The 23,996-nt window shown below is 44.5% G+C and overlaps 1 protein-coding gene across 5 annotated transcripts; it reads right to left on the bottom strand.

The window, feature by feature from the left end:
- Nucleotides 1-326: 326 nt before the first annotated feature.
- On the bottom strand, nt 327-23,254 carry MFSD10 (major facilitator superfamily domain containing 10). Of its 5 annotated transcripts, none has more exons than XM_042052874.1 (13): nt 22,802-23,254; nt 19,934-20,122; nt 18,654-18,750; nt 15,149-15,252; nt 14,173-14,331; nt 12,823-13,011; nt 8,304-8,412; nt 7,584-7,695; nt 6,120-6,228; nt 4,049-4,139; nt 2,463-2,510; nt 1,396-1,485; nt 327-1,040 (listed from the first exon to the last, which is right to left on the bottom strand). In XM_042052874.1, exons 2-13 carry the CDS (start codon nt 20,102-20,104, stop codon nt 934-936), a joined length of 1,386 nt encoding a protein of 461 aa, XP_041908808.1. In that variant the 5' UTR covers nt 20,105-20,122; nt 22,802-23,254; the 3' UTR covers nt 327-933. The 5 variants fall into 5 exon arrangements, with proteins under 5 accessions (XP_041908808.1, XP_041908805.1, XP_041908807.1 ...); XM_042052871.1 differs by lacking the exon at nt 22,802-23,254 and adding an exon at nt 22,534-22,664; XM_042052873.1 differs by lacking the exon at nt 22,802-23,254 and adding an exon at nt 22,279-22,500.
- Between the last annotated feature and the right edge of the window lie 742 nt (nt 23,255-23,996).

Genomic DNA, 23,996 nt, shown 5'->3' with positions numbered 1-23,996 from the left:
GTGTGCACTTTTATTCTGTAGCCTAATTTGCTTTGTTTTCTTTTAATGATTAATGTGTTAATGATGGCTTTCATTCTCTGAAAATACTCAAATTGGCTACTACAGGGCTCCCTTCCCAGAGATTCCCAGCTGAGCAGTGGGCAGAGCCTGGTGGAGGTTCCTTCCCCCACCTCTTGCTGGGGTTAGCATGGTGCTGTCATCCATGGCTGGCTCCCTCAAGGAGGCCTTTGGCACCTAGGGTAAAATTCTTGCCCCACTTTGGCTCAGCCAGACAGGGATGTTCAGTTCACATGGGTGTAACAACTGTAATGAACTCACCACAGGACTGTGCACTGTAACCGTTTATTGTAATGCAAAAAGAACAGGGCATGGTCATCAAAAACATCACACAGTATTAGAAATATAAAACATCTCTCCAAATGTAATTGTATATTAAAAACAGTCCACCTGTGTGAAAAGTACCAGTGGGGTCCCAGGGAGCCTGTAGTGTGCTTCTGCTTTTGTTTGACCATCACGTTTGCAGGTGTGGATGCAGCATTTGCAGATCTCTTGTACCAGCCCAGCCCCTGCAGTGGCTCGGGCCAAGGAGCAGAGCCCTGTGTGCAACAACACCTGGTGAGTGGGGAGGCTCCAGGCCTGCTGCTGGTGTGCTGTCTCTGCTTCTCTGCTGCTCTTAATGCCTAACTCAACTCCTTGGGGTGTGTGTGTGTCTGTCTTCATTTGTTTGGTGTTTTTCTATTTGCAAAGCTAACCCAGCTGGCTGGGAGGCCACCTTAAACATAACTGCTGTGTGGTGTTGCTGCAAATGGGCATCGTGTATATCCTTCCAGAAGATCAAAATCCTCCTTTTCCTATTTGCTCAGCAGAGTCAGGTGCCAGGAGTCAGGTCTTGCAGAGGTCCTTGGAAGCTAGTGGTAGTTTTGTGGTTCCTTTCTACTCCTCCTTTGTCTGCTGTTTTATCAACCTGAGTAAAGCCAGGGGGACAAGGAAGAAAGCTCCACAGACAGTGAAGCAAATCTCTGCCCCGGCCAGCCAGTAAACTGCAAAAGAAAGGGGATTCATATTGATACTGTGCTTGTCCTTGCAGATGTGTGAATGCCCTTAAAGCTGTCATGCTCACATGGTACCTGCACAGCTGAACAGAATTACTGACCCCTTGGCAGAGCCAGAGAGTGCTGGGAGCTTGGCACATGGCTGCACTCAGGAAACACGTTCTGGCTTACTTGATGTTACCATTAGCCCAAGTTCAAGCTCTGAGGCTGCCTTCCCTTCCTCTGTCCCTTTATCCTGAAATGCTCAGGGGCTCTGACCCCAGGCAGGGGGTACCTGTGCCCCTTCTGCCCCACCTGAGCTGTCTGGTGCCAAAGGGAGGAAGGAACACAAGGCCACACTCACCTGCAGCTGCCAGGATGGGTCCCAGGGCTCTGGCTAGGGCACCCAGGCTCCTCAGGATGCCCATGACTCGTCCCTTCTGGCCAGCAGTGCCTGTGCAAGCAGAGTGTGACACTGTGTGGGGTTTTGCTTGGGGCAGGGCACAGCTGTAGCTCTGGGAGCCTTGTTCTTTTGGGGTATTTCCCACTCGCATCTCCCCCTCCCATCATTTCACACCCAGTGCCCAATCTGCATTTACCTGCCCTCCCCCAAGGCCCTCACAACTGCTTCACTGCATAAACACCAGGGCCTGGTGCGAGTGCTTTTCCGGGACGATTTGTAGGGCATGTTCTGCAACCTCCCCAAAACCCCTGAACCTATCCAAAACAAAAGCTTCACATTGTACACAGGATTTTCTGAGGAGGCCCAGGTGTACAATAAACACAGGACTGTGGGTGCACGTTAAGTAAGAGCAACATAAAAGTGACATTAATGAGCAAAGCCTTGCTTTTCCACCTCAGCAAGCACTGCAGTCCTGGCCCCCAGCTGACCCAAAGCCATGTTAGCCACAGATGGCACTACAGCTACATCTGCTTTACAAAGTTCCATAGCAACCAGTGCCAGAAGGTTTCAGGAGGTTCTTTAGGAGGTCTTTTCTAAGGAATCAGCAAGAAATTATTTCACTGATGGCAGGGATGGCTGGTGTCTCTTTCAGAGAGCCCAGGCTGTTCCCTCCTCAGTGCTGTTTGTGGCCTTTGCCCACTTCTCATCTTCATCACCGCCAGCAATGAGGCTGCTGCAGTTTCCCCATCCCACTGGACTGTGTTACACAGTACAAAATTCAGGTGTGATACTGATGGTCACGCTGAGCAGAGCATTGCTGTTGGTGCTGAAATTACCAGTTACGAGACAGGTGTGAGCCAGGGGCTGCTTCCCTGTGCTCCCCTGCAGAATGACCCGAGATGGACCCACAACTGTTCCTGTTGATGCTGCAATACACTCAAGGTCAGTTCTGTATAATCTGAGCCAAATCAATGCAAAGGTCAGTGATGTGGCCAAGGGCAGCTGGTCAGAGCAGGAAGGATACTCACCATAGCCTGACACCACTGCTGACAAACATGGGATAACAATGGCTGCAGCTGGAAAAATCCACAGAAGAGACTGTCAGTGAACAGCAGAACTCAGAACAGTTGCAAGACCAACAGTGAAAAATGTGGCCCAAGCTTGTTACTGCTGCAGAGAAATATGCTGAGCTCTGGGCACTCCACCACCACTGAGTCATCAGGTTTAACCCAGTTCAATAATGGAAACACCTCCTCCAAGGCAACCTGCAGGAACAGCCCAGAGCCAGGAGTGCTCCGAGCAGCTGTTTCACATTAGCATCCCTCATTCCCATAGTGAGCCCACGGGACAGGGATGGATGGGGCTGATCAGCCAGCTGGCAGTTTTCCAAATCACCGTGGTCTTATCAGGTGGAGCAGGCAATTGCTCGTGTTCCAACCAGACAATGAGGTGGCTGTACCCAGAGTGACACTGTCCCTGTGCAGGCAGTGCACTGGACTCAGGGATGAGAGGCAGCTACAGGCTGTCTTGGGAAATAAGACAGTCATGTCCGAGAAGAAAAGGTTACAAAATTTTTTGGACACAAAAGCCAAGACTTGTTCAGCAATCACTGCCCTATTACTGAAATAGGGGCCTTTTCTGCCAAAAAAGAAGTGCCTCAACCATACAAAGCAGAATTGTTTCAGGGAAGAAAGGGAAGGGAAGGAGAGGAAAGTACAGAGAGAGAGCAGAAATGATCAAGGTTGCTTTAACTGCAGGTGCCCCAACTGCTGGGCAGAGAGAGGAAGAGAACGGGAAGAGAATCCCCACAGAGGCATTTCTAGCTGGCTTAACTGGGAAGAAATTTGAGTTTGCTGCACAGGAAGGGGCCAGGGAGGACTCAAATATGGTTAAACAAAATAAACACCTCCTCTCACTCCTCACCTGTTCAACACACAGCTGGCCCCAGACAAATAATAGACTCAATAGGTGCATTTTGTGGCTTACAGTTTACTCCTAAATCAAGCTGTACCATGCAAAAGAGAAGTCCACTTTTGTAATTAGTCATATATGGAGCTGCTTAACAATAGTTAGCAGCATTGGTAATACCTGAAATCTCTTTTTAGACATCCAGTAGATGGATCCAACTTCAGTGTTTCCCTGAACAACAGCTTATGTTGGCAGAACTTATGCAAACACTTAAAACATCTGACCCTCACTCTTGCTCAGTCTGAACACCCTCAGAGTGTGCAGGTCTCCAGCCTTTGGCCTAAGAAATAATCCAACCACCACACAGGTACAAAGATTAAATATCTTGCTTTTTTCCCTGAACTGAGCTTTTGCTTCTAGGTCTGCTAAGATGAGGCATTAAAAAACCATCCTCCAAGAGCTCCCCAGTGAGACAAGACAACAGGAGTGCTGGGGATGCTTCCAAATACTACCATGACAACTTCCTGAGATACAAACAGCATCAGAAAAACCCCAGACACTGTTTCTTTCATATTTCATAAACCGAAGTGTCAACTTTCTGTTACTTGTAGTTTGAAATTCGAAGTGCACCTTTTTTAACAGTGTGAATAAATACATGAAGAAAAATCATTTGTGCTTAGCTTGCAGTGCCCTTTGAACAGCTCACCGAAGGAGTACAGCAACAGTCCAGCACTCAGCATGGTCATATTTGCAGCCCATCCAATTAACAGGAACGCTGGAATCAGCAACATAATAGCCTGCAAAAGGAATGAGTCACACGGTTACATCTGTCCTGCGCTTGTTAAAGCCTCACTCTAGGTGTCCTGCCAGTTCCCTTCCGCTGATAGGACAGCACACAAGTTACAAGCAGAAGCAGCCCTTTCTTCCCCAGCAGACATTTCAAAGTCACCTGGATGGCCACACACCAGCACAATGAACTTTCCTGTTCCCTCTCACTGTCACGATTGCACACCACATACAAGTTCTCTCTCTACAGATCTGTTGTGTTGGGGGGATTTTTTATCTTGTTCTGTGTTGACCTGCACAGAAACCTGGCTTTAACTCTTCATCTCCTGAGCTGGCACAAAAGAAGAAAAAGCTTGTGTGCAGCAGGACTACAGCTCCTCTGCTTTTGTTCAGCTGTATTGGCTGATTTTATCTTTAGCTTTCAGATTTCTGTAGCCAAGAGGAAAAAAGGGAAGAGAGGGTGCATCTAAAATTCAAACCCCAAAAATAAAAAGCATTCTCCATCTCCTCCAAGAGCTAGACTTCCCCTGTGATGTCTCCCTCGCTTACAGAGCTCCTGCAGAAAAAACAGATCAGATCTGCTTCGTGTGTGATAAAGGAGGGTATTCACTGCCACTGAGTGCCTCATTTTGAAGATTCAGTGATAAATGAGCTACTGTAACCACGGTGCTAAGAGAGGCCACGTTTGCCATATGGTACAGATTGACAAACTGCCAGAGTAACTTCAGCAAAGGGGGGAACTCCCACAAAACCCACTGGTGTCCCTGGAGAGAGTGCCCCAAGGCCAGGGGGTCTTTGCATTGTGGACATGGGTGTTCATGAGGAGCCATCAGCCCAGCAAATAAGGGTTTGAGGTAGCTGCAGATCTCATTGCAGGGAAGAGGAAGGAGTAGAAAAATGAGAGGTGCAAAGGGCAGTGCAGTGCCAGCAAACACAGCAGGCTGGCAGAGCACACAGGGGAAGCTGATGTGGAGGATGAAGCAGCACCAACACAGCAGCTGATGTTCATCCACAGGGAAACCTGACACCAGCAGCCTGACATTTGCCTGCCAGGGACCAGGGTGGAGATTGTTTCACCAGCAGAAATCACTTTAGGAGAAGCTGAGTCAATTCACTGGAATGCAGCGGTTTGGAAATCTTCTACCCTGCCACCACTGAAATCACACTAGCCTCAAAATAATGTAAAATACATTAATCAAGGCTCTAACAGACCAAGCAAAGCTATTGCCAAGGAGCCAAGGTAGTGCTTTGTTTAGTTCCACACACAAATGTAAAGGACAAGACATTTCTACTGTCCCCACAGCTGTATAAACTGCAGGGAGCTGTTCCCTGTCATCCCAGTGCAGCAGCTGCAGCATCTCTGTGAAGACAGAGCTAAGCAAAACAAAGGAATGTACACTTTTGTCAGTGAAACCTTGGTCTGAACATTGGTACATGCTTTTGTTACGTGTAATACTGATGATCACAAACCAAAGATTGGAAAAAGAATCTATTTCTCCCTGCCCAGCAGTGAAATATACTCTAGGGAAAGCCTGTCAAGCACAAAGATAGCCAGACTGAAAATAATTTCCCAGAAAGAGTCAGAGATCAGCCCTGAAGCAGCTTTAGTAGTTTCAATGTCTGCATTGCAAGAGAAACCACTGAAATAAAGTATACTCTTCGCAATATTTTACCTAATTTGCACAGATGGACAATCTGCTCTCATTCCTTATTGCAATTAAATATGAGGAACACAAAGTGTCAATAATATTGTTGCTCATATCATAAGAAAGGGCTCTAATGTTCCACAGTTTAGTTAGACAGATAAGTGCCCAACAACCAGTTTTGAGAAGTCATTTAGCTGAATAGATGAGACAGAAATTTCTTTTGATAGGACAAATACAGTTATAGCCTCCAACTACCCTTCACTGCACTTCAGACTGAAAATTAACATATCAGATTTGGGCGGGGGGGTGGAGAAAAAGAAATAATTGATTTTTTTTTTTTTTTACCCTTTTTACAGCTCTGATTTCATTTCCTGGCTTGATTCGGCGAGCATAGCCTCCCTGGATCACAGCCATTGTTATTCCAATAAAGAAAAACATCTTGCCCTGCTGCATGCTGGAAGGGAGGCAAAAACACGGATTATGGAGTCACACACGGAGCATTCTGCCCTGGGATTCACCGCTCCTGTGCTGACCCTCTCTGAGCAAGGGAGACAAAATGCCTTTGGGGCTCACTCAGCACTGCAGAGCTCTCGGCACACTGGCAACAGCTGCCATGGCAAGCAGAGAGCAAGAAGGGAAAACTCCAAGGCCTCATCCTATGGATGGGACAATGCTGGCAAGTGCTGCAGCCACCTCTGGACTGCTGTGGGGTAGGTCAAGGTTTCTGGGGTGGCTCACAACGACTCAACACATAAATTACCCTGTGCTGTGGACATCTGTGCCATGTGCATGAGAGTTGTTGGTTTCCAAGGTGCAACTCATGGAGGGTTTGATGGAGGTCAGCAAGGCACAACGTGGTGGTGATGGGGTGTCACACCGGGAAGTCTGAGACATCACTCCCTCCACCCTTCAATTTTCTTCACTTTTCCCTTTCCCCCCTCTTATTGTGGATATTCTGTGAACTATGTGGATATTCTCAACTGAAGGGCCTCACCTCCATAACAAGCTGGCTGTCTCAGAGCTGTACTGCTGGCACACAGCTCTGCACCTCACTGAGGGCTGCCCTGAATGCACAGGACACAACAAAGCTCAGTGCACTACAAAACCTCTCCTTGACACACACAGATTACTTAAGCCACAAACTGTAATGAAAGACAGACAGGGAAAGATGAGACAACCCCCTGAGAATTATTCAAAGGGAAGGACATGCCCAGGAATCAAGTTGCAAGTTCACGTTCCTGGCTGGAATTCTTCCTATGAGCTGGCAGGAAAAGTATTTCAAGCTGAGCTGTTGATGGACTCTGTTCTCTTTCTTCTCTGGTGTTTGACTACAGGAAATCAGGCTCTGTGACATGACTGCACCCCATATGCAATGCAGAGTGCTGATGAGCAAATATCATCACGCAGATATCCCCCCATCCTTTGCCTCAGTGAGCTGCAAAATTTGTCCTGATACCCAAAAACTCTTCTGAGCAATAAAAGGCTTTTCTATAATCTATAAAACTATAATCAATACAACTAGCCCAGCTATACCTATTTCAGGAGCTTTAATTTAATCTTGGGTATTTATATTCCCTACTTTTTAGAAGCTGCAGATTGAGTACTTCCTTTCATGATAAACACTGTGCCTGTATTTCATAAATTCTTCTCACAAAGCCCAAGTACCACTGAACGCAGGGGTGGCTTTACTGAGTGGTTTTACTAATGTCAGAAAGCCTCTCTTGAAAATACATGAAGAAACCTTAAATCAAGATTTTGGAAAATATCCTAGTCAAAATATACAACATTTATATTCTAAATGTGCAATACCTGCTGAAGTGGAATCTCTGGTGAGTGAGAAAACTCAGTGTATACTCCAAGCCGGAAAACAGGAACAGGTACAAGAAGTAAGCCAGGCCCAAAATTTTGAGATTCTGAAGATCTAAACAAACAAAAAACCCAAACAAACACCAAGAGGGTGGGAGGTAGGGAATGAAACATGGTGGAGTTTTCCAAACAAAGGCTGAGAATAAAATCACAATAGAAGAGCAACATTTATCAGCTGCACAGGGAAATGTTCTCACCTCAGATGCTGATTTTAAATATCCATACAAGACATGCCACAAAATGAGTCCTACAGAGATGTAGTGAATCCTACATCGCCAAGTCTGAATTGAGAAATAAAATTCTACTCTGAAGTTCCTGGCTTGCAGCTTGAATAAGCAAACTCACATCTCCCTTGCTCATGCCTTCATCTACCTTTAAATCACTTCACTTACTGCAACCTACCCCATGCTGCAGCCAGTGGCTGAGGAAAACACAAGTATCAAGTCAGGAATCTTCAAAACACTCATATTCAAAACCTTCTTTTGGGTATAAGAGGACCAAGGTCCAATGGAACTTCCAATTGCCTCTTCATAAGTTACTAAGGTAGCTTTTAAATGAGCAAAGAGTGCTGCTTCTGAATGGTTTGAGTACAGTTTTCACTTAGAGACCAATGCCACACAAAAAGACACAGAGTATTACCATAAAAAGCCATCTGACACTTACTCTGCTCTGAAGGGGATTCCTTTCCTCGGGTGACTGCAGAGAACTGAAATAAAGCCAAAGGACTGAGCAAGTCAACTGCTGCCTGAAGCCCAGATGTCACAGAAGAGACCTGATCAAAGACAGAAAGAGGTTTATTTAAAATCCTAATGTAATAACCACTGCTAGGAACTGACAGTAACCACCAAATGTGCCTCTACACCTACCCAAATCATCTGAGATGAAACAAGGCACCTGGCATTGGGATTTGAGTGGGCCTCAGTAACAACCCAGACTTTCTGAACCCAGAACTGGCTCCAGCACTGTAACTGAAAGGTAAAGCACTGATAGCAGCTTTCACTGAAGACAAGAGAGAGTTTCTTCTCTGGGTTCTTACAAAGCAGAAGAGGCTCATTCTCCACAGCCTTGAAGGTGGCTTTATTTGGTTCACCTTTTGCATCATCCCTCATGTCCAAAGAACATTTATTGGGAAAATAATGGCCCATCTGCCTGCAAACTCACAGGAAGCTGAGGATTTGCTCCATTGCTACAAATCTGAGACCAGTATGCACAGCATATCAAACACTGGTCTGTTTTGGTACTGGTTGCTATTTTAGCCAGCCAGTGACACCTCCTGGGGAAGAGAAGGAAAATATAATTTTTTTAGAGAGATTCTTTGGAGATATTTTAGACAAATTTCCAAGGAGATTCTGCCCAGCCACAATGTGTGGCTTTTCAAAGAGGAAAATTTATTTTGTAACACTTCTGGGCCTTGTACTGCATACAACATCTGAACCTAATTATGCACCTACTGGCACTCTCCCTGCTCCTTACCCACAGGCACTTGGAAGATGCTTATTCTTCCATCTACAGAGAATTTACTTTTTTTTTTTAAATTCTAAACTATAGAAAATTAAAGAAAACACTAAAAGAAGTAATGTCTAAATGATTAGAAATCAAATTTCCTACATTATTAGGGAAATAATTTTTTTAGAGTAGAATTTAGCCTGTCACTTTATACAACAGTCACAGGAAGAGATAAGACATTCAAGAATCCTGAATAATCACACGCAGTATTTCACGCCTTCAAAGCACTGCACAGGCTTTATCTGATGAGCTTCCTTCTCTTCCCAGAGAGGGAGGGAGGGAGCTATTATCCCTTTGAGGGCAGAGATTAAAGGTCAGATTATCAGTAGAACTTAATCTCAGTGCATGACCTGGGAACTCATTACGGGCTGGATTTAATGAAGCTGTAAACAAGTCAACCTTCAATATGGTATTACCGTGACCCCTGTCTTGTTTTGATAGTCAGAGCTTCTGAGTACCCGGCAGCAGAGTCTGAAGCCCATTAGTCTCACAACAGCAACCAGTTCAATAGACTGGGGAAGCCATGAAGTTGCTGATTCACACAGAACATACTGGGATATTTATTCTCCCTCCCACTGCATTTGTTGTAGAGAGTAAACAGACACACCCAAGAAGTTTGCTCACGCTATTAAGAAGTCTAAGAGGATTTCCTGAAGCTGGCTTGCGGCAATCCCCAGTTCCTGAATGTGCTGGTACGATGGGGTTTGCACTACAGCACAGAGAATCTGGGCACAAGCAAAACCCCACAAGCATGTTTGCCAGTAATAAAAATACCCTGTAGTTTGTACCTGTTTTGAATTATTATCCAAGTCAGACAGGATGCCAAGCAGCTCATACATTATATATGCATATGTTTAAAATCTTAAGTGTTTCATGAAATATATATATCTATTAGATTTTTTAATGTAGGTGTGTTTGTGTGCACACACATAAATGTTTTGCAATTTCTCCTGTCTTTGCCATAGAAACAGTGGTCTAGAAGTGACTTCATCCACTAATCCATAATGAAAACATTGTCCTAAACCTGGCTAAAGAGTTTCATCATCCCCCAAAAGGTATACACTGCCAATTTCAGTCAATGTCAGCAGCTACATGTAGTTTAGTTTCTTCACAGGTTCAAACTTTGCAACATCTAACCTGTATTTAATTTCTATGCTTATGATTTATTACACCACAATTGCTCAATTTTACTTCATGATCACCCCAAAAGCCACCTTGAATGGCAGACGTTTTTCACAGTGTCTTTGCTCATTCTGTTGTCCTCTAATGCAGAAAGACACAGTAACAAGTCTGGAAGGCAGAGTCAGCCCACAACAGGAATGCAGCCTGGCCTTTGGAAGGCTGCAGCCTTACCTTGCAAACCAGACACGTTCAGTATGCACAGAGCACAAGTCTGCTACTGATACTGCATAGCCCTGCACACAGTCCAGAAAAAGAGAGTTGTAAGACCCTCCCTCCAACTAGGCAGCCTCTCTCATGGCTAGCTTAGCTAAAAACTAACTCAAAAGCTCTTAAAGGGGACAGATTTCAGTAGAGAGCTTCCTATTTCTCCCCTCTCCCAGTCAGGTCACAGCAGAAGCTGTTTTGGCTATCATAAGGCCAGTGTCTGGCTCTCTTCAGCTGATCAACTCATGGAACAGTTGACAAAAAGAGGAAGGAAGGGAGTAAAAATGCTATTTTCTTTGGATGAAAACACATCCCTGTTCCCCATCCCCCTCCATTTTCCCCTTCCTACAAGTTAATTCCAACATGAATCAATATGAAATACTCTCTCCTGTGAAAAGCAGACTGATAGAGAAACAAGGGTATAACAGGAACACGGCAAACTTCAAGGAAACAGATGTCTGATCCCACTGGCACATCCTCCTGCCACTCATCATGATGATTTCCCCCCTTTTTACAGATTTGTCCTTCCAACATATTCCACTCCTATACTGCAGGAGCACCTGCTCCAGCTCAGCCCAGCCAAGTTCCAGAAAGGCAGCCAACATACCTGCCTTTCCTCTGTCATCCACTGGCCGAGAAAAGGGCTCACTCCCACTCAGAAAGTGGAGGAATTACCAAAGAAGAGAGCAGAGCAGCCTAATAAGTGAACACATGGATCACATGCCCAGATGGAGGCTGACAGCACACGAGCACTGACACCAACCACAAAAAGCCCCAAACCACTCTCTCATGAGCAGGCAAACATTCTGTACTTTGTGTGACTGGGACCTGGCCCTGAGCAGCACCTCATGCAGCACCCACTGCTGTACAGGGGCAGAGTCCCAAAAAGCAGTGACAGAGAGCTCCTTCCTTACCAAAATTCAGTGGTGTTGGCTAACACAGACCAGCTGATCAGAACTTTCAAAAGGATAATAAAAGGGGGAGGGATCTATTTAGTCATCATAATCCTAAAAGGCACTGAAGCCATTTAATCACTCTACAGCAAATTAGGAACTGTTTATAGAACACAGATTCACTCTGCTGCACTTCCCTATGTCACCGTGTTGCCACCTTCCCAGAGTGTGCAGTTCTAAGAACAGGATTTTATCCAGATTGTTTAGAAACAGCCAAATAGGAAATAGGAACAGATGACACATGGAAGAGTTGTTAAAAGAAAATAGAATAGCTGTAGAGCTTGGGAACACAGTGTGAGCAACAGATTTCACATGGGACACAACCTGCTAGGAAACACTCAGGGAAGGGGCAAAGTTTTGCCCTGGTAGGATCATTGCAGATAAAAGTTTCCTAAACAATTCTCAATGTCAAATGGGTTTGGCTATCCAGAGACCAAGCACGCTCCAAAAACTGAGTGCTGCCTAGAAACCAGGGATCACAGCAAAGACCCAATCCAGTGAAAACCTCAAATTGAGTACCCAGGCTGAATTCCACCTCTCTCATGCTACAAAGGAAACTCTTCTAAGAGACTTTTAATCAGATACACCTTGGACAGTGTCCAATCACACAATATTAAATCAATGTTAATAAGTGTTTGGCCCCACAAATCCCATCAGCCACTGAATTTTAGCACATGTAGGTATTTTCTATCAGCAGAAGACAGAACAGCTCAGAAAAAAGTAATTTGCTACTTTAGTGTCCAAAATATTCAAGCAAATACAAAATATTCAAGAAAATACAAGATAGTAGGTAAGAAAATAACATACATTGGATAAATGAAAGAAAATCCAGTCTCTGATGCATTTACTTTTATGATTTGCTGAAATTCTTCCCCAAGGAATCCCTGTGGTTATAGTTTAAAATCCACAGTCTCCCTCCCATGTTCACATTAGGTTTTGAGAAATTTAAATGTAAAACACCAAAACCAGCAATTAAGCAGTCATGTTAACTATAAAGAATTTCTTTTATTACACTGGGCTAGGAGATGGGACCAACCCTGGAAGTGTTCAAGGTCAAGTTGGATGAGGTTTTGATCAATCTGGTCTAGTAGAAGGTGTCCCTGCCCACGGCAGGGGAGTTGCAAATAGGTGATCTTTAAGGTCCCTTCCAACCCAAAATATTCTATGATTCTATGATCTGCTTTGACACCAGCCTTAATAATAATCCTAATCCCAGGAATGAGCTAAATTTCTGAGACACTGGCTAAGCCTGTTCTTCACTGTTTCCAGTATTTCAACCATTCTCAAATCCTATTTTTACAGAAAAACATACATCTTGAGACTGATCGTCCATTTACCCGTTTTTCCTTGGGAAGTGTCTCTGGAAGAAGGAGGAAGATGAAAATTAAATCAGCCACAGAAAACACAAGTGCTGACAATGCTGAACGAAGGTAGAAGACTTCTCCTTTCTCTGTCTGCATGGCGAGGTAAGCACCCATCATGGGGCCCAGGGTAAAGCCCAGGGAGAAAGCAACACCAATCATGGCCTGCAGAGATACACAAACAGAGAATTTTAGACACCATTTTTTCAGGCAGCTCAGTTCTCGATTTGGATTAACCAGCTACAGAACCTAATCGCCCCAAGGATGCAGGGAGTGCACAGCAAAAACAGGAAGTGTAAAAAACCTGCTGTTTCCAAATAAACGATTTTGTTTTCTGTCCAGTCAGGGAAGTGGCAGAACAGGCAGTGGCCCATCAGTATTTGAGAATAGCTTCAGTCAGATACTGTTCACTTCCCAGAAAGCAGAATGAACATGCCTACTTTGCTTTGGAAAAGAAGAGAATACAAGCCATGTGGATGTGAGCTATGCTGTACTAAGTGACTTAACTCTCAGCCCCTAAAAATAGGCCCTGACCCATTTTATTTACTAGTGCTGTATGGCTACCTCTCTCCACAAATAAAAATGCATTTTGGCTCACCAGGATTATAATAAATTGCTTGGAAGATTCATTAGCTATCACTGTGAAGTCTAAAGCCTTCCCCCTCCCAAGAAGCAGCTGTCCTCTGTAGTGGCTTATAAAATTCTGTTAAGAGAAATCTGGGCTTCCAAGGTTTTTATAGGATAAAAGATATAACTGGTAATTCACAGGCCAAGTTCAGTCTGCAGGGTGTTTCCATCTGGGCTGCTGCCTTCTGGAAGTGGATAGGGCAGCTGCTCATACTTCTCAGTCAGCCAAATGTCACATCATTTACCCACTGAGCTCAGATCCTTAAGCCAGTGCAGTGTGCAAGGAAGTCAGGATCACAGCGTGCTGTGCTGCTGCACTTCCACAGCTTTGGAAGGTGAGAAAAAGGGGTTGCCCTGTAACTGGATTCCAGCTGCCAAAACTGGGCCATAAGACCTTCTGATTTCTAAGATATTATAATCAGAATTAAGGTTTCCAGCAGGAGTAACAGTTCTAACACTGAAACAAGATAGTTTTCCCATCTCTAGAACATTTGCGTTTCACTTGTGGGTGATGGTTGTTGGCAAAAGTCCAAGAGCTCCCAGGAATATGATCCGGCATATTTCCAGAAGCAAGGCAGAATGCAAAGTCATGTTTTCACTTGATAATGAATACACACCTGAGGAAGACATACTGAGCACCCAAAATCAATTAAAAGTTGCCCATTAAAACTAAACGTGTACCCCACAAGTGTAACTCACCATGCCCTTGCTCCGTGCTTTTGGGGAGTGCAAGTCAGCAATTATAGCTGTGGAGAGGCTGACATTCCCTTTGCTTATTCCACCTATGATCCTGGAGAGAAGAAAAACGCCAAAAGTCCGAGAGGCAGCCCATAGTGAGTATGATGCTATCAAACCCATCTGCAGAAGCAAGAAAGGGTTCTTTATAAAGCAAAGCAAAGTTGGTATATAATTTCTGCACATTTCCCAGCTAAATTATGGTTTTTATTTGTTTTCAATGGCTGCTCCAAACCCCATGTAACAGAAATGGCTGAATACACTGACACTGCACTGTGTCCTGAACAGTGATATAAAAGAAGGAGAAACAAGTCCATACAAACTACATATAATTGTGACATTTTGTTCTAACAAAATTAGAAGAGCAAAATTCTGTGGAAGTTAAAGCAGTCCTGGGCACAAAACATTTTTGCACATCCCACTCCATTTGTTTCCAAATTCAAGATAAATCTGAGTTCCAAATAAGGAGAATGTTCATGTTCATAAGAAATACATCTTGCAGTGCTATACAGCACTTCCTAACAAACAATTCCCAGGCTCTGTGGAACAGGTCATGAAGTGATGAGCCCTCATTAATCACTTGATGATCTAAAATACATACGAATTAAGTCTAACATTTGTCAACAGAGCATCTGAAGTCATTCTCCCATACACAGGGGAAAGGGATTTTGGAAAATGACAGAAACAGGTAAGTATTTTGGTGTCTTCTATGTACAGTTCTGGGTCTGGGAAGTTCAGTTTAAGCACTTACACGTGGAAGTGTGGCCAAGTGACTTGGCAAGAAAGAGTCACAACCAACAGATATAGAAAATTGAATTCTAAAACTGAACTCTGGCTGTCACAATTCACACACAATTCAGTTTCTGTGCTAAGCACAAGATCTCGGTGCCTCCCACTGTGTATTGAGATGCCATGACTGAGATCAGCATGTGACACATACCACTGTCATCAAGATGACAGGCCTTCTGCCCCAGTGGTCTGACACAGCACCAGTGAGGGGAGAGGAGAAAAACTGCAGGATGGAGAAGATTGAGCCAATCAGACCTAAAAAAAAAAAAAAAAAAAAAAAGAAGATAAAAAGATATGTATCATTATACTGCCTTCATCTTAAATAGAAAGACAGCCAAGCTGTTTGAGATCTATCATACTATGTGTGATAAAAACTTGAAATTAAATGTAGAACAGCAGCTATGAAGAATACCTTTATCTCAGAAACCATGCCACTCTCAGAACACCAATCTTGCATTGTTACTTAACTGAGGCAACAGATACAGACAGACCAGAGTAAGAGGCATAAACTGGATGACTTTCTGGTTACTTCATTGGTGAGAAAGGGTTTGACACTCACTGGTTATTATGGAATGATGATTCTCCAATATTTCCCTGCTGACTACATACATTTTCTGTTCTTACAGCAGAACTAACACAGTCTTTAATAGTCACAGTTCTTTTAAGACTTTTTTAACTGTTTGAACCTGATTCTGTCACACTTAATTAGTTTCTCTTTCTTTTTTATCATAGAAAGAAGGACTCAAGCACTGCTGTTACTGAGGCACCCTAAGAGGTAGGAGTGATTTCAACAGACTCCAAGGGTCTTTTGAAATCTGCCTCCAGGTTCTGTGATCTTTAATTCCTCTTCTCTCTTGCCATTTATAGCTTCACAGAGTTATTAATTTGCACTACACTCTCAAAAAGCAGGCAAAAAGATGCCTTGCTGTCACAGCTTTTCTCTAAAGGAAAAACTGGGTTATATGTTTCAGATCATTCAGCTATCAAAGCTTTAAAAGGCAGAGGAGAGACAGACCAGAAGTTCTGCTCCCATCAGCTTTGAGGGAGGCAGAATATTGATACTGAACACCTCGTCAAGAAGAGCTGCTTGTGATAACTCAAAGCTCAAAAAACTGTGTAAAAAAATCTTACAGACTTTTACACTGGCAGTGTATGGCACACAGTTCCCTTCATTGTGTTTCTAGCACTGAAAAAACACCTTTTCATGCCAAATTATTTCCAAGCCAGCATGCAGCAAAAGCAGGGCTGTTCCACATGGGGGAAGGAGCTGGGAGCTGAGGGTGACCACAGCACTTGCAGTGCCCTCACCAGCCTGGGCTCCCCATGGTCTGATGGGTTGGGCAGAGCAGGTGCTGCCAACAAGGCCCACTGACAGTCCCAGACAAGGCAAGGGTTATTCAACACGTCCTTCCAGGGAGTCCAGTCTGGACCAGCAGGAGCCAGGGGTAGAGAAAGGAGTGGAAACAACTCTGTGATGTAGGCTGGGAGACAAGACACCTCCAGTGTAGATGGGGACAGAGACAGCCCTGGAGACAAAGTCTGAAATACAGTTCCTGAATCAGTGGGCAGAAAATGTGTGGGTGATGACTGGTCACAGCAACTAAGTATTGGTGCCCTCAGGGCCCTGACACGGGCAGAGAAGGTTCTGCCTTGAAGAGGTTGCAGTCTAAGCAAATATGAAAGAGAGTGAAATACATCAGGCACTGGGAGAAACACCAAGACGATCTTGCAAGCACCTTCCCAATCCCATGCTCCCTGTGGCATTCCTGAAGGAATACAAGCTGCAGGAAGGCTGCAGCAGACTCTGATTAACATCACAACTGTAATGAAACTTTCCACACAGCACTCCCACGAGTACAGGACACAGCATGTAAAAGGAAAAGCAACAAGTTGGACTGGGAGTTCCCACCCCTTATTTAAACAGTTTGAGATGGTGAGAAGTTGAAAGTAGGAGGCTTCTGGTAAAGCCTTAGAGGAGACAGAAAGCAGCTTCCGAGGGATCAAAGAAAACTTTCCTAGCATTCCAAGCCAGTAATTTGACTAAAAAATGAGCAGAGAAGGAAAAACATGCCTGCAAGGATATGGTGGGAAAGAGGAAAATGGCTTATAAACTTCCTAATGCCTGTTATACCAAATTAAACTACTTTAAATAGTAACAATACATTCACACATATTCTAATTTAGTTTTGTGTTTCATTTATTTTATTTTAAAAGCCTTTTTCTTATCTTGGGGGAAGCCTCAGCTAACTAAAAAGAGAGGGTAGAGAAGGTCTAATTAAAATTAACCCAGAGGCCCTCGTATCTTCATACTCTGAAATCACAGTTTCGTCACAACTATCTAGATGGCAAAGAGCCAGAAGAGTCTCTGATGTGTAACATGACGTATTTCCCTCACTGTTCCTGCTGGAGTTCATCCACACCAGTGTCCTAGTGACAGCAAATGCTGCTGGGTCCTGCAAGCCAGCAGCTCTGCTGCTTTTAATAAGACTAATGAGATTTAGAAGCAGTGCTGCACTATACCCGCCCAAAGGGCAAGCAAGGCTGGAACTCCTAAGTTTCTATTTCCTGTGCTTCCTACTGATTGATCTCTGATCATGTGCAGATCAATTGTGAAGGAAGAATAATTTCTGTGACTGCCAGGGCTCAGCACAGCAGGCTCCTGACCCTCAGCTGGCAGTCTGACAACAAGGAACAGCAGGCCTGTATTTCTGTAACAATCTGTAGAACAAATTGAGTAAGATCGTAGGATAACTCAGGTTAAAAAGGAGCTCTGGAGGTCACCTACTCCAACCACCTGCTCATAGGGTCAGCTGTGAGGTCAGAGCAGATTGTTCAGGGCCTTACTGAATCAGGGTTTGACGATCTCTGAGGATGGACACTGCTCTGGGCAGCCTGTTCCACTGACCATCCTCAATGGAAAAATGTTCCTCCGTATTTCCACTCTGAACCTCCCCTGCTTCTACTTACCCCTGTTGCCTCTCCTTCTCCCACACACACCTCAGTGAAGATCCTCACTCTCCATAACCTCCCCACAGGTGTTGGAAAGCTGCCTTTCACTGCAGACCAGACAGGGGTCCCAGATTCTACATCTTCAGAGCCCTCCACTGAACTCACCACAGCGTATGGACACCCTTCCTTGTACTGAGGACCAAAATAATTCAGATATGGTCTATCAGGTGCTGAGTAGAGGAAGATGATCACTTCCCTAACTCTGATTCATTTCATGCATTTCAGGAGCTGTTGGCACCTTTGCTGCCAGGGCTGGCTCTTGCTCAGCTTGCTGCTCATCAGGACCCCCAGGGCCACCAGTCAGTGTCCAGTCTGTATCTTTGCAAGGACTACTCCTTTCCACAGGCAGGACTTAAAATTTGTCCTTCCTGAATTTCATAAGGTTCCTGTTATCCCATTCCTCTTGCCTGTCTAGGTGTCTCCAAATGACAGAGATGGGGCTGTCCAACTCTTCATTGCTATCAGTGTGGTGAAAACAAAATCATTTATAGTCTAGTCTAAGAGATATTTTCTGTATTACTTAAATGTAGAACTAACAACAGGCAAGCATGCCTGTTGAATTTCTTGTCATCCTGCACATCAACATTGCAAATAACTTGGAAAGAACATTGTTTTTGGCTACTAGCTTGTTTGTTTGGTTTCCCTACCTCCAAACAAGACACTGTTGTATTTCCTCTCTGGAGGTATCCCAGCCATCGCTGCAAACCAGTCTACACCACGTTGCAATGACAAATAGAATCCATCCTGAAAAACAGGTAACAGGGAAGTAGAAGCAGGAAGACAGTCACTCTGTTTTATTTTCAAAGACAGCATCAGAGCTTAGAGAACTAGAGACAATGTTAGATGATTCCTTCCCTCCTCCTCCCCACAAGGGAAAATTTCCTCACTGATCATAGGCCAAAAATAGCTTAAACTGTGAATGCTAACAGACAGCAGATAATTGGGTGTAGATGTTCGGGTAGGGGAATGTCTGAATTTGAACTTTTTCAAACCATCAGGCCCATTACTTGCTAAATCCTGAATTAAACAGGCATTCCCTGAATCTTTCAATTAAAAAGGCAACATGAGACACACTCTGTCCTTCTGCACATAGACTGTTTAGCCTGGGAGAACCAGGAGCTTCCAGATGCAGAAAGAAAAGGTGGTGCAAAAAAGGATTCCCAAAAAGAGGAGGAGGACTTGAAAAGAAGGTGAAGATCTTGGCTATTGGAAATACACTGGAAGTGGGGGGAAGACCCTGGAGATCAGAGCCCATGGTTTGGGTTAGAGATACAGGTGTAAGAAGGACAGCCTACAGCTGCAGCTGGAGTGGGGTTAGAAAGGGGCTGACAGACAGACGTTTGGGCTGCAAAAGCAATTTTCCCATGACAACATATTCATCTTGACCAGTAATGCCAGTAACACCCGAGAAGGGTAACAGTGAGCATCTGCACAGCCAGGATCCAACAAGACCTTCTGCTCTATTCCTGGAGCAGCAGCCAGCTCCCTGCTAGGAATGGAAGGTGAGATGGAACTCCATGCTGGGGGAGGGAGCAAGTGACTGTGTGAAATACTCTGGTGGGGTAAAAGCTGTCATCCCTTGGTTCTTAGATAAACCCCAGCATGCAGATCCATTATGAACTGTCTCACCTGTGACATCAGTGTAAGACACAAAAGCATTGGTAACTACAAGGACTAGTCCCTAAGAAATACCTGAATTTTCATCAAAACAAATCTCTCATTTTAATGAAAAAACAAGGGTGGAGAGTCTTATTCAGGTTCACAAATAAATTCAGTCCATGAACCATTCATATGTGCTGGGTAATTATTAATCTTCCTACAGCTGTTTGGTTTGCCCCAAGGAAAGTGATTTTTCTTCCATTGCTCCCTCAAGAATTTTCTTACATTTTCTAACACTTTCTGTGGGCTGACTTTCTCTGTTACTCACCTCAGTCTGGCTGTAATAATCGAGGATGGAAGGAAACAGTGGCAAGATGAGAGCAAATCCCAACAAGTCGATGAAGAGTGCCAGGAAGACAATTGTAATAACACGATTATAGTTCTGTTCTTGCTTATCATTGATGGAGCTGCTGCTGGTTCCTCTCTCTTGCAGGGCCATGTTCCCAGTGCTCTGCTTCTAAAAAAAAATACTTTTATATCCAGTCATAGGAAGCCTTTTGCAGGCCTTTCATAAGAGTATCTTGCTGATTCATTCTTACTTTCTACAGACTTCACAAAAAAACCCCTTCTGACTATATTAAACTACTTGGGAACAAGGGAACAAGACCCTCAGGTCTCTAGTCTTGGTTATTATCTCAGCACCAAGTTTGCTTCCATTAAGAACAGGCTACAGAGGCAATAAAACAACAAACTCTACTATAAGAGCACCTCAAATAGAACAGAACTAAGGAACATTTGAAGTTTGTCAACATGTGAGCAACACTAATAAGACTTTCCTAAATGTTTTCAACTCAGCATTGCAGTAAAATAGGTATGAAAGGGCACTCTATTCCAAATATTTACATCCAAGTAAGAGTTTATTTATGCCTTCAGTGTATACTAGAAATGACCAAAATAATAACAACTAAAAAAAAAAAAGAAAAAAAGAAAAGCAGACTTCCTAACTATTGCAGGAATGCTGTCTTCAAGATAAACCCCAGAGAGCAACACAAGAAACAACAGAAGAAAATTTTGAAACTTCATTTTTTTATTTCTGTCTCCAGGTGATAGCCACTGAGCTGGGGCATCAAATGATTAAGGCAGCATTTTTATTTTGTCAGAAATATCAGAACTACTAACTCTCTTTGATAGTACTCCAAAACTATCTTAAAGCCCTAAACAAGGACGCTGGCCATATATATCCTTCAATATTTAACAAATAAAGGAGCCAGTCTCAATCCTGAAAATAAACTAATTTTCAACATACATCAAAATCAAGGAGTAATACATAAACCATGGAACTGAAAATTTCAGACTTGTAAAACATGTAGCATATCTCAGTCGTAAAAGAATCAAATTTACAGTCCCTTCTATGGCAAAAATCCCTGAACATTTGTTGCACTAAAAGAGTAAAAAAGAAGACAGAGTTTCATCCACAGCCAATTAATACAAAAACATTCATTGACTTTGATGAGTCAGTACTGAAAACAATGAGCAACTTTTAATACAAATTTTATTCCAGACCAGATGTACCATATTTTTATACACAAGGCACTTGTGTATAGAAAACAATACTACACTAATTGAAGGCTATAACACTTTGTCATGCCCAGCAATAAATGTTATTGTGACATTTCTTTACCTGTGAAGTCAGTTAATTAGCACTGAAGCATTATTAAAGCTCAAATGCCATGAGGTAAATAAACATGGAAGGAGGCCACCTGCAATCCATTTACTAACTCTTGGCATAATGCTCTTAACCAAACTGGTCTCATCACTAGCAGATTTATGTTCAAGATCCTTTTATTTAAAACGGCAAATCATCACCACTACAGATATTCAGCATTATTTACTTACCCAAATGATACAAGAGCACATGGAGCCGAAATAACCATTCCTATAAACAAATACTCTCTGGCCCTAGTCTGTCCAGCCAACAGCTGAGGGATGGGTTCATTGGGGCAGATTCTATCTTGATTTTCCTCATAATTTTTTTATTCATCCACTGAATTACAATTGACCAAGCTGAACTTATTCCAGGGTTATTTACAAAGGTAACATCCTTCACACCTTTTCCTCACGAACATTTCTGCCAGTGTGCAGCTTGAACCCACCATCCATGCTTGCACTGACCTTTCACTCTGCTCCAGTTTTGGCTGTGTGGTTGCAATTTCCCTTACACAATATCCCAAGGTACTGCATGTTTCTGCCTTTGTGCTCCATCAGTTTTGTTGTTCAAACCTCCCCATAGTTTTTTGCTAGGCAGGAAACCAGACAACATTTTACAGGCCCTTGGCATCCTGACAGCAAAAACAGAACACTTCAGCTCCACCGCGACATCTGCCTTGTGTGAGGCGCGTAGGGAGAGGGAGGGATGTCAGCTTGGAGAAGTTGTTTCTCGGCACACGGGAGTCCCTGACACTCGCTGGCTCTGCCCGGCTCTCCCCAGCCCTTCCCTCGGGATTCCCCGGCCGTGTCTCGTCGCTTCTGTCCCCGGCCCCCATCCGCAGGGCGGGGGATTGATGCCGTGGCTCCCAGGAAGGGATCCGCACCAAAGCTGGCCCTGCCCTAACGCATGAACTGAGATTTATCATCTACCACCAGCCAGAATTTCATCCTTTTGAGTTTTCTTACCTCACCTTCTCCCCCTTTAAAATTTCCCGGGCCCGGCTTTACCCGCTCAGCCTCGGGAGGGCTCCTCTGCCTCCCTCCCACAGCCCTGGCTCAGGTCAGGGCAGGCGCTCGGCCGGGGGACAGAGGCAAGCCGCAGTTCCCCGCGGCAGAGATGAGGCGGAGGACGTGGGGTCCTCCCGCCAGGCACCCGGGCACCGGCACCCGCCAGGGAGCCGCGCCCGGCCCTGCCCCGCTGCTCCCGCCGCGGACACCTACCGCTGCTCCGGGGTGTGCGGGCGGCGGCCCCCGCCTGCCAAGAGCCTCCCCGGGGATGTTGCGGGCAGCGGCTCCTCCCCGGCCCTCCGCGGCGCCCCGGCCGCCTTCCTGTTCCGGCGGGGATGGAGCCGCTCCCGGCCCGCGCCCGGCGCCGCCGAGGACGGACCCGGCCAGCCCGAGCGGCTCCGCGGAGCGCGGCGGGGCTTGAGCCCGCACCCAGGGCAGCGCCGCGTCCTCAGAAATGAACCGGCCCGCGGGGATCGCCTACCTGACACCACAGCCCTTCCTTCGCCCTTATAGACAGTTCCTGAAACACGTGTTCCAAGACGAGAGCGATGTTCCGTTTGTTGCTACAGCAGCAGTTAGCTGCGGCTTTGATAAGGGCTATCTGACAAACATAAAAAGGTAGTTGCAAAAGATGTAACTCTGTTCCCAAACTAAACTTCTCCCTCAACACCAAGATTTTTAGCCCGGAGAACACGAATAGCTGTGGTCTTGTAAGTGCCACCGAGCACTGTTCCCTTATCCAGGCGTGTCTGGTGTCCAACTGCCTAATTAAAATGGGAGGATGTGGTTACAAGCGGACTTACGCAGATGTATCACCAAACAGGTAAGAATCTGCCAGCAACGTGTATAAAGCAAATTAATACAGGTATTGAAAAGACTTCTGGTTCCCTTGAAGGCAATGCAGTTTGGGGTGGAGGTAGTTATTATTGTAGCCCTTGGACTCAGACCTTCCACTCACTGACATCTCTCTCATGGATTGGCAGCTGATTAGACTTGAAGGAGCTTATGCAAGCATAACATCAGGATTAACATGCCAGTTAGATCAAATAGTTACCTAACTGGCTAGCTCAAATAGTGAGCTGCTAATCTCATGTGTACCTGAGAATTTTATGTACTTGGTTTGGTGTGAGAAACATGGTAGAGTCAGTACATAGTCTGAAACCTGAATTATTACACGACCGCAGCCCATTCAGAGGCAAACATCTGAAGTGCTCTTGACTAAGTATGAATAATCCTTTAATGTCCAAAAAATATATATAGATGTATTCTTCTGGCTGCTAATCACTGTATATAACTGATCAGACACCATGTGAATTCAGATACTTAAAAAAACCCCCAATGAAACACCAAGAAAACCAGCTCTTCCTGTTGTTAAACCTACTGGCCCAAAGCTTTTGCAGTTCACTGAGCCCAGTTGTGTTACTGCAATCACCCATGTCATACAATCCTGCATGTAAACATATTACACTGTTTCTAGAACTAGATAGGTCATTACCCACTTCTTGCCAGTCCAAAACCTTGCACATCTGACAGATAATAACTTAAATTTCGTTTCTAGACTACATTTATTAACACTGGCCTTTTTCTTATATCGGTCTTGTTTTTTTACTGAAGTAACGCCTCATTTACTCTGGCTTTTACTTCCCTGCTCTATTGCTAATAAGCAATAGTGTTAG

Source organism: Corvus kubaryi, unplaced genomic scaffold (assembly GCF_017639235.1).
Source record: "Corvus kubaryi isolate FWS band 111438036 unplaced genomic scaffold, C.kubaryi_AGA036_p1.0 split1-131, whole genome shotgun sequence".
Lineage (NCBI taxonomy): Eukaryota > Metazoa > Chordata > Aves > Passeriformes > Corvidae > Corvus > Corvus kubaryi.
The sequence above is the reverse complement of the archived record's forward strand: the minus strand, read 5'-3'. Positions and strand labels throughout refer to the sequence as shown.